The 13,460-nt window shown below is 37.5% G+C and overlaps 1 protein-coding gene across 1 annotated transcript; it reads left to right on the forward strand.

Moving 5' to 3' along the window:
• The first annotated feature begins 663 nt into the window (after positions 1-663).
• Positions 664-12,188, forward strand: ccnl1a (cyclin L1a). The gene is made up of 11 exons (XM_056477926.1): positions 664-957; positions 1,300-1,374; positions 2,818-2,927; positions 5,008-5,128; positions 5,233-5,297; positions 7,706-7,805; positions 7,882-7,986; positions 8,239-8,380; positions 8,654-8,762; positions 11,086-11,184; positions 11,259-12,188. Exons 1-11 carry the CDS (start codon positions 712-714, stop codon positions 11,674-11,676), a joined length of 1,590 nt encoding a protein of 529 aa, XP_056333901.1. The 5' UTR covers positions 664-711; the 3' UTR covers positions 11,677-12,188.
• Positions 12,189-13,460: the final 1,272 nt, after the last annotated feature.

Consider the following 13,460-nt stretch of genomic DNA (forward strand, 5'->3'; position numbering starts at 1 on the left):
ATTTTAAGGCATTTAGAGAATATGAAATCCTAGCAATAGACAGTTTCAGATATAGCGGTAGCAGATACATAATTTAAATTGCCAACGGAAATGTTTTCACACCACGACCTGATTCACACTGATAAAATAAACGAAACAGAAGTTTCTTTGTCAAACATTCCAAATAATAGTCTCTTTTATATGCTACGGCGTAATTAAGTTTTATGTTTATGTATTTACTCTATTTTACGTACATAAATCTGTTTTATTAGGCTCTACATTAGACGGCGGATGTGTGCAGATCTGTAATAACAGATTACGTCAGACCAACGTTCAACCCTTACTGAAATACAAACACCAGGAAGTGAAGAGAACTGCCTCTTTTAAGTTCCATCTGCAGGAGGCGCTATAAAATACATATTTCAGCTGATACAAACCCTGTGGCAATACAGTTAACCCAAAGCAAAACCAATAATATACATAAAGTGTATAATTAATTGTTTTCAGATGATAAATTCTCCATATACGCAAAAATATAACATTACTGGAAGCTTACAGTGTTGAATAATGTAACAGTATGTTCGATATTGCTTTGTTTTTGTCACATGACACAACTCTGCACCAATCAGCGACCTGTCATTTAAGCGGTTGACTGGATTGTTGTTATCCGCTCTAGGTTACAAATGTATTTCTAGATTGTAACGTCTTCGGCAGGTACCGACGACAGCGATCATGGAGCCGTCGATGGCCACCGGTCCCGCCGCAAATACGCCCGCTAATAACAGCGAGGGCATACTAATAGGGGATAAAGTATATTCCGAAGTCTTCCTTACCATAGACAATTCACTGATTCCAGAGGAAAAGCTTTCTCCGACCCCGTCTATGCAGGATGGCCTCGACCTGTATACCGAGACCGACTTGCGGATCCTGGGCTGCGAGCTCATCCAGTCCGCCGGAATCCTGCTGCGCCTTCCGCAGGTAATCGACTCATTTATTAGACCACGACAATGGCTAATATAAAGGAAGAGCTGTCAAATAACTGGGACATTTTGAGTAATCATTAGCGTCAAACAGTTGTGCCATCATCAGACAACCTAATAAATACAACTATCACACGGACTAGAGGATGTTTATAAACTAATAAATATATTTAGTTTAAACACGGTATTTAATTTAGAGGAGAACACTGATATTCCATGGTTAACGAATGCTGTCCGTGTATGCTAGACAAAAACAAAATGGCGGGCGTTGCTTTTGAGACAAAACAGTTTTTTTTTACATGAAATCTTTTAAAAGAAAAATCCTATTTGTGTATTTCAGGTTGCCATGGCCACTGGACAGGTGCTTTTTCATCGCTTCTTCTACTCAAAGTCTTTCGTGAAACATAGTTTTGAGGTAAGAGAATAAACCCATGTTTACAGCCATTGCGGGTGGCAGCCATGTTGTTTGAACTGACGTTCAGTCAAATTATAACCAAAACACAGTGCTGGGTGTGTGTAAAAATGGATTTTAAAGTGGTATTGTAAGAATAGTTCAAATGTATGTATGTGCATGTACAGCTTAAATTAAGGGGCCACTTAAAAATCATCAGTTATGGGTTTGTGTAAAATTATTATATCTCTTATTATATTTGCCGTTCTTCCAAAAAAGATAATAACAAATGACTTCTTTTAATTTGATTTACCACAACGTATTTATAATATAATTTTATTTAAATGTAACTCAATAACTTAAATGCAATTTGATCAATTTTATCAGTATAATTTATTAACTGTACTATTTTAGCATATATGTATATGTGTACATGAGCAGAATATCCACAGAGCAGAATACTGAGCTATTTTGAACAGACTGGTGTGCACAAGCTAGTTGAAGGTGCTTTCTACTAGTCTTATGCTTTGGTCACTGTGGTAACTAACAAAATCCATTGACATGAGTGGGTTTTATTGGGCAGTGCTTTCTGCATCGAGTGTGAAAGCCACTTCACACCTAGTAGTGATGACGGCTGGAGGGAGAGTGAAACCAGGTGCAACCTAGTCTTTTTTTCCGTTACTCTCCTAGGAACCGATCCCACCGAATGTTTTTACGTTCAGAGGTGCCTTTTTAAAAAAATTATTTACTTACGGCCGCAAGGATTTTGCGCACTGCTTATGCGTTTTTAACTGCCTGCTTTGCGCTGTGTTTTTACCGTTGCGTGCTGTGCACTCAGTTGAAAAAAAGTCACCTCTGAGCTGGAAAAGCGTGTTACGCCAGTCATTCTCCAACCAAATTAAAGCAGAGGCGGAGTTTCCGTTGAGGTGACAGCAGTGTTTGTGTTGTCAAGATGATACGGAGACTTGAAGAGATAGAGAAGAGACTAGTAGTTACTGTTTTGAGTTATTCGGAGCTATATGACTTCACAATTCTTGAATTTCAGAATATTATTAAATATTAAAATGATACCAATATCAACAGCAGCCCTCACACGCATAGGCAGCTGATTCAGTCATTGCCTAGCGCAAAAAGTGAACCACACTTCTTTTTTTTGTCAACAAAAAGGCATTACAATGCACCTTGCATTTTTGGAACTTAAAAGCACGTTCTGTGTGATCGGCCCCTTAAAAAATTTTTTCTTTCGGAAAACTACAAAATTATCAGCCAAAAAGGCTTTTTTTTTTTTTGGTCAAAAATTTGGTGCATGCACATACATTACATTTTAGAATTGGGGTCCTTTACTTATAAATTATAATTATGTGTTCATGGCTTTAATAAAGCGGACCCCCCCCCCCCCCCCCCCATGATTAGTTTCTTGTGTAGCAGTGTTTTGACATCTCTTTTTGTCATATGTTCTCTCTCCAGATTGTTGCCATGGCATGTGTTAACTTGGCTTCGAAGATAGAAGAAGCCCCTCGACGAATTAGGGATGTCATCAATGTGTTTCATCATTTAAGGCAGCTCCGAGGCAAAAGGTAAGCATATCCCAGTCTCTCAGGCTTCCTGTCACACCGTTTTCCCTCTGTTCGTTACCTGTGCAAGCAAAACCTCCCACCTTAACCAATTTATTTTCCTTTGTATAACATTTAATGTCATCACCTTAAATTGTAAATGATTCAGGAATACTTAAAACATGTTACGTGTGAGTAGTCTGTGCACTTCTGTTTGTCCTTGATATGATGTCTTAATTTTGTTTGCTTTATTCTAAACCATTTTAAAGCTTTTCAGTTCCTTCATCAGTCATAATTGGTAGTAACAGCAGGATATTCTGATTACCTGAGCAAGAAAAATACATTCTGATGGATCTGACGTTTAATCAAGGATATATTATGCCAATTGGACTATATTGTGGGAATTACTGGCTTGTCTAAATTGAATTCCATATTGAGTTATAAAGCTATATAAAGAGATATTAAAAAGGAACAAAACAAAAAATGTTCACCTGAAACGAAGGACATGGTATTAACTTGAATTCTTTTTTCCCTTGCAACCAACTAACAGCGACCAGCTACATTTACCAATGCCTGGGTGATGTGGAATGGTACGTAGAGATGAAGCAGTCGGCATGGCAACAGTGAGCGAGGTGTCGCTTCCCCCCCTCCCCCGGGAGAAGCCAGTGGTCTGAAAGCGGTCACTGGGATATCGGGGATCGACAGGTTGGCCGCTGGTCCGAAGCGTCTGGGTGACTCCTGTATCTCAGTTTAAGCTTATTGTCTCTGCCAGCACAGGTGATGATCTCAATTTACTTTTCATTTTCCAAAAAAAGACACCTCACCACCACCACACATGTCATAGCTTCCACAGAAATGTCTCACGCTGCACATCCTAGATGGATATCTCTTGTGTGTTCATGTGACAGGAACTGTAATTTGTATTGAATTACAAAATTGGGTTTGCGGAATTATGTTGTGTTAAGTTATATTGCGAAATGTTGATATAGTTATTTGAGGGGTTTTGTTGGGGCATGTTTGGATTCGGCGTTAGAAATTATTGATTGTTTTGTTTGGATTTTTTTGTGATGGTTATGAAATAAGATTTTTTTTTAAGTTTTGCGTAAAAATATAAGAATTGAACCAAATATAGACAAACTATATGCATTTGTAGATATTTTCGTGAAAATTAAAGCATTCTGATAAGGACTGAGTAGCTCATAAAAAGAAGTTTTAATACAAAGTGCATTTAAATGTGTAAACCCGTTTAAAAAAGCAAAAACTAATTTCTAGTAAAGTAAAAGAGAAACGACAGACTATTTTTTCCACGCTTTATTTATTTATTTATTCATTTATTGGTCTGTAACCAGAATTTATTAATAGTAGTAGTATAATTAGTCGTCATCATAGTAGTTCTAGTAGTTGTAGTATTCAAAGTCGTCGTCTTCTCATTATTATTATTATTATTATTATCATTATTATTTTTCAGCTGTGGAAAACTATATTTGATGACATTATAGATAATTTCTGCACTGAACACATACCGCGTTAGTATAATAGCTAGAGTACAGGTCATTTAAACGCTTTTTACCATAGAATTGCTGAATTACTGATTTTGAGCATGTGGTGAAGGTGACTAATGTTATGATTACACCTCTAAAACCCCATTGTGCTATTCTCAGATTGTGACTCAGCACTGTTAGCATGCCATTGCCTTTTTTTGGAAGTAGTATTCCCATTTATGCTTTCTAAATGCTTTAATGGTTACTCCAATACTATTTGTTCTGTGTTTTTTGTTTCCCAGTGTTGACATAGTGTAACAATTGGATTTATGCTTTCAGTTGTTTTTAGAAGACGTGTATCTAATTTTCTGTTGAAGCTATGATGTGGTGAGAGGTGGAGCGCTTTGTTTTTCTTCCAACAGTCACTTGTGGCAGTGCGAAAAAGTCTTACACTGAAATTACAGGAGTCAAAACACTGGACCTGTTGCCTGTAGTTGGTTGAAAGGGAAATGGAATGATTTGAATTGAAAATGAAGCAAACAAAAAAAGGCACCTTTTTCATATTCTTTAATAGTATTTGGGTCGTGGGAAAACCATTTTACTTTCGTTCCTTCATGAATCAGGAGTCCAAGTCCATTGATACTTGATCAAAACTACATAAACACCAAAAACCAGGTGATAAAAGCTGAACGGCGTGTGCTGAAGGAGCTGGGCTTCTGTGTCCATGTCAAACACCCACACAAGGTACGTCTACAGTATCACTTGATAGCATCACAACCTTTTTTCATGTTACAATTTGGATGGAACAAACATGGGTGGTTTAACCTACAGTTTAATTGCTTTTCCAGATTATCGTCATGTACCTGCAAGTCCTTGAATGTGAGAAGAACCAAACATTGGTCCAGACAGCCTGGTGAGTAAATAAGAAATCTTGCATTCTCGACACTGGAGCATTATCAGCCCAGTAATGAACCCTCTGCCTCTATTACGTAACTTTTCTGTCCTCTCATCCTATGGATTGGTGTATTCGTGGATCATGTGTGTGTCTTTTGATTGAAATCTCTTGTTCATGGCTGTAATTAAAGGGAAATGGAGAGCTTAGTTTAACTCTGTCCTTTTTTCTACTCTTTGATTAAAGGGTAGCCCATGATGGTAAGTGTCATAAAGGTCCTCTGAACTCTACTCCTCCAACCACATGACCTCAGGAATCTCCCCCTCATTGGCTGCCCTTCTCGAGTCAGCCAATCGAGTGAGAGCTCTCTGCCCGAGAATCACTGAAGGGAGCCTTTTCCAGCTGCCAGCAGCATCTTGTTTTCTTGCTGTTGTCCAAAAGGATTTGTATTTTGTTTTTGCTCAAGTCTCAAGTTTTATCTCCTTTTTCTTTTTTTTTTTAAAAGGTAGTTTTTTTTTGTTTTTTTTAAAAGAAATGAGTATCAGCTGATAGATGTAGGTGATACAAGTAGTTTTTATTTAGTTTCTTAATGTAATTTAAGTTACTAAGTCACCGAAAAATGGAAATTGTCATTTCATATGGTGTTTTTTCAAACCCATATAATTTTCTTTTTTATCGAATAGTGAATGTTTCCATTTTCCGTACTTTGAAAGCATATGCTGTCAAGATGTACCAACATATTTGATAAAACACGTACTCTTAGATCTCACATGTGCTTCTGACAATTCAAAATTGGTATGTCATTTTTGTTGACTTTGTAAAGGAGGCTGGAGGTAGTGTAATTGATCAAAGATCAACATTTGTACTTTTATTCACCATTTTTCATAAATTTTGAGAAATGTATCTGGATAGGGCTTTACCAAGGAATATTTGTGTTTGGGTTTTTTTTTTTGTGAAATTTTGAATTGCCTGTAGGTAAAGCTTTCGTTTGACTTGTAACATAGCACACAATGTGCATTTTTATGCTTTAACGTAAGGGATATTGTTATCACTAGCTATGTTTCCATCCACCTTTTTTATGCAGATTTTGGATATGCTCATAGAAAATGGTTAATGGAAATGCCAAGATGCACATACATTTTGAAAATGCACTTAAAACATGTATGCGCATGTAGCTGAGTAGGATAAACTTTTTATTCAATAAAAAAAAAAAAAAGTGCATGACGATTTTGTTCTCTTTGAATCTTGGATGTTAACGTTATTCGCAATTCTTTTATGCAATATTCCAGTTTTGCAAATAAATTTAATTAGCATCTTTGGATGGAAACATAGCTACTTATCCATCGATTATTTTTTAATTTGTTAGTAGTGTTCCACTGAGTAAATTGTAATGGGTTTAGAAAGGGTGAGTAAATGACATTTTCCATTTTACGTGATATGTACCTTTATATATGCAGCTGTTATCTCAATAATTTGGTGTGAGGCATTGTGTCTTACAGGACCTGCAACTTGAACGACTTGTTTGAAGCTCAGCGTTTCAATTTAAATCAAGGCCTGCTGTAAAAAAATATATAGTGTTTCTGTTCCATCATAATATGCAGTAATGTAGCTTTTTGTTGACACATAGCGTTTGCTTTTTCAGAGAGCTTTGCATTCCATATCTGGCAATCATTCAAAGCTGAAGTTACCATTTTTGTTTGTCTGAATGTCTCCACTAGTCTTGTGCTATAGGTGACGTGTGTTTGTCCATACCCAGGGCAGCTGCTCGCAGTCCCGCTGGTTATGCATGCTGTTTACTCTTCCACATTGCATACAGTCATTGGCTACAACACTTACTGCATTAAAAATGCTCTTTCCCTCCATTTGACACTTTCATCAAGTTTTATAAGGGATAGTTCACCCAAAAATGTATGTGCCTCCTGTGGTTTTGAGTTTCTTTCTTCTGTTGAACACAAGATGCTTTAAAGAATTCTGTTTGCTGGCAAAAAAATTCCCTTGAAATCAATGGGTCCCAGCAACCAGCATATTTCCAAATATCTTGTGTTGAACAGAAAAAAGAAACTCAAATAGGTTTTGAACCAAGTGAAGGGTAAGTAAATGATCATTTTTGTGTGAACAACCCCTATAAATAGGATTGAGTAAAAATGGATTAAGTAGTGTTGCATGCTTCCAGTGTAATTAGTAGACCAATGTCCTCCCATGAGCTTTCCAATGTGTACATGAGTGCGCTGAACACATGCGCGTGCCTGTTCACACCGCATGCCTGCCATAATAATTGTACAAAAACAGGAACGTGAGGCAGGAAAAGGACAAAGTTAAACCAAAGCCTCCATTTCTATATTTATTTATTTATGCATTGTTTCATACCTCGTACATGCAGGTGGAGTTATAGGAAATGGCAATGTTGTGGTTCACCTTGTGTATTGCAGGAACTACATGAACGACAGCCTTCGCACTAATGTGTTTGTGAGATTTCAAGCTGAGACCATCGCCTGTGCCTGCATTTACCTCGCTGCACGAGTGCTTCAGGTACAGAATCTTTCATCACCTCTTTCTTTCTTTATTCATTGTTGAGATCTTGTGTTAATGTCGGTCTGTTTCTCAGATATCGTTACCCTCACGGCCGAATTGGTACCTGCTGTTTGGTGTCACGGAGGAAGAGATCAAAGATATATGTACAACCACGTTGAAGTTGTACACAAGAAGAAAGGTTAGATTTGTTTCACCTCACTTTTGCTTTAGGCCTAGTATCAGCTTGGTATTAGGATGCATTTTCAGTGTTCCCGTGACATGTAGAATCTTATTATTATCCCTGTTATTCGGCCATCCTTTGAATAACTTGTCCTCAGTTCAAGACACACATTTCAGTTTACGCTATGAACAGTCCTAGAGTTAGCAGGTCTTAATTTTCGTTTTATTTGGTGTTTGTGGATGATTTTTCATTTGCTTGTTTGTTTTCCAGCCAAATTACGAATTGCTGGAAAAGGAAGTGGACAGGCGAAAGATGGCAATACAGGACGCCAAACTAAAGGCCAAAGGACTGAATCCAGATGGCACCCCTGCTATCTGTTCATTTGGTGGATTCTCTCCTGGATCAAAACCATGTAAGTTACCACTTCGTCTTTATATTGTGTTATAAGGATGACTTTTTATTTCCTTATGTATTTTTTTCTACATTTGAACATTATTTATGCCTTATGTTTCAAACACACATGACTTTCCTTTCTAACACAACATATGTAGAATGACCACGTCCTTGTTTTCCTAAACAATGAAAGTTTGTAAAGCCCAAATTGTACTTTGGGCAATGAAATGCGTGTGTTTTTATAACCTGTAAATCAAGGGCAAAGCTAACACAATTCAATTCTTCCTGCCAGGTTCACCTAACATAATGAAAACTGATGAGTCTCCCAACCCTCAAACACTGAAGGCAATGAAAAAAGAACCAGAAGATCGACCTCAGGGCTCTAAGAGCCCACACAATGGGTGAGTGTGACTCAATATATGCAATATATACAAATGTGACTCAATATATGAAATATATTTTAGGTAACTAATTGGTTAGTCCCAATTTTTCACATTTTAACAGGCTTTGAAATTGCAGACATATGCCTGAAATCAGTTGCAAATCAGTGTTTTCACACAAGTAATATTCACACATTGTGAATTTTCAAAGATGAGTTCAAAGAGAAATGCAGACACCCGTGAAATATTTAGCATGCTGCATATCCACCTGTTTAAAATCCCCAATATCAGGAAACATGGCTTTTGTTCGAAAAAGTCCTCCTTCCTCTTTCTTTTTTTTTTTGAAAGAACCCCTGTCTTTTGATGTTTAATCTGAGATGTACCACAACTGCGCCAACCAGATTTCACCAAGTAGAACATGTTGCTGGAATAACATATATGTTGATCCTGGAACAACATTCCAATCAGAATTAAGGGATACGTTTACCGTTTGTTAAGTTTAGGTTTATAGTTAGGTTTATGCACTTCTACATTGTTATCCAACTATTATTCTCCTATTATTATTATTTTGTGAATAGTTTACAGTTATGGTTGGGTTTAGGGTAGGGAATAGGTATGTATTACGTTTTCAAGCAAAAATGATGTTCCAGGATCAACATGGATGTTAATCCAGGATCGCATCGTACTTGGCAAAATCATGACATGCATCACAACTGGGTACCATTTCCAGTCTTTGAACCAAGAACTTTTATCTTATGTGTAATCTTGCATCATTTCCTCATCACATCTCTCATGCGTTTGGTTATGAAACGTAGTTATTGGCCAGAGTTGTCTTCCTATAGCAATGCAATGTATAACCTTCTCTCCCCGATCCATCACACAGTGTAAACACAACTGAGTGCAACCTCAGATAGTCATGCAGTGTGAAAACAACGATATTGGAAGTCATACATTGTGAACTTTGCATTAAAGGGTACCAATTTTAACCGTTTTTCAAGATTTAATATAAATTATTTTTGTCTCCAGAATGCGTCTGTAAAGTTTCAGCTCACAATACCCATCAGGTTATTTATTATATCTTTTTAAATCTGGGAAATGGGAGCTGCTTTAATAGTGTAGCTGTTTTTGTTGCCTGTGCCTTTAATGCAAATGACCTGGTTCTCCCCGCCCACCGTTTCCACCTGCATGCCACAAATCGGGATTGTGTGCTGCGTCCCAATTCGCATACTTATACAACACCCTAAAAGTATGTACTTTTGTAAAGGAAACTTCCTCGTTAACAGATTGTTGTGTTGCTTAGTTACGAGCCCTGTCAGTCATCCACACATCATCTACATTTCTTTTTATATTTAATTTCCTACCTTATTGGAGAAGCAGCAGCAGGTTAATTTCCCATTCACGAGTCTTTCATGCAGAGAAATCTCCTCAGGTGTTTGGATAATTCTGCCTTCAGACGTTAATGTCCAAACACGTCTTTATATAAGTTCAGTATTGTTGTTGCAGATGAAGTATAACACAGAAAACGGGATTAAAATATGTTCCGGTGGGCTAGATATTAATTAATAGTCATACAAACATCTTTACTGAAGCCTCTCTACTTGACGATTGGTCTCGCACATCCATCATGTTTGTAGTTTGTTTACACTTTTCACCCACGTTTGTAGTTCTAAATTGAATTCACATCCTACGTGCAATGTATTGTGGGCAATATCAGCAGTTAGAGTATGGACGCTTCTACACTTCGAGTTTTAACTGGAAATAGTAAACCATCCGGGAACCTTTGGCATACTCTTTACAACATACTATGATTTGAGACATACTAATTCTACTTTCAAATACTATTTAGGACGGATAGTATGTGAATTGGGACGCAGCAGAAGTGTCTTCTTTCATATTTGTACTGACGCTATGCGGCTGTGGTGATGAATTAGAGATTTTACTGACTTTATAACTAACATGCACTGTTTTAAAAACGTTTTAAACTTGTAAAACTCATTTTTGATCACATTTGATGATAATCACAGAGAGCTGAACAAATCTTTTATTCCCGGTTGCTTTGTGCACATCTTGTCTTGTTGATATTATTATATGCATTACTACAGAGATGTTAATACACTGTTAAAACACAGCTGTCACGGTCGGCCTCAAAATGGGAGGGATTTGGATCCTATTTTAACGTCAGGACATGGAAAAAAAAAAAGCAGACTCTTTCTTTATATCACCCCATATGACTGGACACACTATACCCACACACAGTTCTGCCCAAACAGCTTACAAAATACGATTTTCACCATAGGTGCCCTTTAAGAACCTTGATTAAACATTCTCCTTTTGTTTTCCTCAGTCTCAGGAAGGACAGTAAATTGGGTCGCAACAGTAGAAGTGCTAGTCGTTCTCTCTCTCGAACGAGATCCCGGACCAGATCACGTTCTCCCAGAAGACAGTAAGTAGCATTTGCAGTGAGTGTTCTCTGAGCTCATTGGTTTGGTGTTGTACTTAACATGTTTGTTTTTGTAGTTATAATAACAGACGCAGTCACTCAGGCACTTACAGCTCTCGCTCACGGAGCCGCTCTCACAGCCGCAGCCCGTCTCCCCGCCGGCACTCCAACCACGGCCCTCCATCTCCCCTACTGCCACACCTAAAGTCAAAGCAGCGCTCGGACGACCTGCACCAGCACAGCAGACACAGCCACAAGAGGAAACGCTCCCGCAGCCGCTCTCGATCCCTCAGCAAACCTCGCGAGCGGGACAGAGAGCGAGAGCGCGAGCGGGACAGAGGCTCCTCAGATCTGGCGAAGAAGCACAAACACGAGCGCAGCAGCGGTGGCGGACATCACCGCGACCGGCGGGAACGCTCACGGTCATATGAACGCTCTCATAAAAGCAAACACCACAGCAGCAGCCATTCAAGCCACGGCCGCCACAGACGCTGAGTGTTTTCCTGTTACGTCACGTCTGCGAGTGCGCTTGTGTTCAGTTTAAGTGGTCAACGTTGACCTAGTCATCTGTTTTAATTAATTTGATTTTCTCTTGTGTTATTTTGAAGTTTTAGTTTTAAACGTGGAAAGAATGTGAAGCTACATATTTACAGTGTAAAGATGGGTTCAATGTTGAGGTAATATGAGAAATGCTTTGATTTATAAAAGCAACCTTTTTCAGACGGTGGGAAATCACTAGTTACATAAAAGAAAATTAGAGATTTTCAGGAACGATGGATACTTTGCACAGGTTCATGAATGAATAATAGAAAGGCTCTACTGGTGAAGAAAATTGGCTTGTCTGGAAATAGATCATATTTTTTTACAGGGGATGCAGACTTCTTTTGTTTTTTTTTTTTTTTTTTTTTTTTTTTTTGATCATGGTGACTTCGTTACACTGGTTTTTAGTCTGCACGTCTTCATGTCTGATTTTTACTCAATAAAAAGTGACTTATTCCTACTGTAAATTGGTGTTTTGCTTTTTTTATGAAACTTCTATGTACACTACCTGACAAAAGTCTTGCCCTTCCAAGTTTTAGGAACAACAAATAATAACTTGATCTCTAGTTGATCATTTGGTATCAGAAGTGGCTTATATGAAAGGCAAAGGCCTCTTAATTCCACTTAACAAAATAAAATATGATCATGCCTTGATTTTTAATTATTTAATTAGGACAGTAAGGTCTGACCTTGCTTAGACAAAAGTCTTGTCACTTAACAGAAATAATGTACAGTATAGAATATAAAGTCATGGTGCAGTGGAAAAAAAATTAATATTGTGTATGACTCCCATGAGCTTTGACGACTGCATCTATACATTTCTGCAATGACTCAAATAACTTATTAATAAACTCATCTGGAATGGCAAAGAAAGCGTTCTTGCAGGACTCCCAGAGTTCATCAAGAGCCTTTGGATTCATCTTCAATGCCTCCTCCTCCATCTTAGTCATGGGACGATAACCGTTTTAAAGGTATACGGTGGTTTGAAAAAGTCAAGGTTTTAAAACCAACATTTTCTGCTGTACCGTTCCTACAATATATGTAAGATTTTTTTATTTACTTTTTTTTTTAGGACAACAGTATCTTCAGCTAAAAAAAAAATATCCAAAGATGCCATTTTAAATTGTAAAGAAATCTGTGTTTTAAAACTAATTAAGACAGCAAAAGTCAATGATTCATTTCAATTATTTAGCCTGATATGTTTACTGCTCCAAAATATTATAAATCTTTAAACAAATAAAATATATTGTGTTCAAAGGGGATTTTTTTTACCCAGACAATATATATTAAAGCGGTAATCATAATACTGTGAAATTGTAATATTTTTATCCAAGGTTTTCATACCATCAGAATCTTATACCGGCGGCCCATGCCTTCTCCATCTTACCCCACACATGCTCAATACTGTTCATATATGGTGACTGGGCTGGCCAATCCTGGAGCACCTTGACCTTCTGCTTTCAGGAACTTTGATGTGGAGGCTGAAGAATGAGAAGTGGTTTCTGGCTCCCACTTTGGGAACTACAAAGTGAATCATGGTATTTGAAGTAAAAACATAGTAACTATGAAATGAAATATAGTTTTACTACGACAGATTGAAATATAATAATTTTTTGTTTATATTGTGTGTAAATTTTTGATTGAAAACCTTTTTTACCACTGCATTGCAGTGTTTTATCAATTATATTTAGGTAAAATATAGTTATGATTACTATAGCAATCCAATGTTTGCACCAGAT

This window comes from Danio aesculapii, chromosome 18 (genome assembly GCF_903798145.1).
Source record: "Danio aesculapii chromosome 18, fDanAes4.1, whole genome shotgun sequence".
In the NCBI taxonomy this organism is placed as follows: domain Eukaryota; kingdom Metazoa; phylum Chordata; class Actinopteri; order Cypriniformes; family Danionidae; genus Danio; species Danio aesculapii.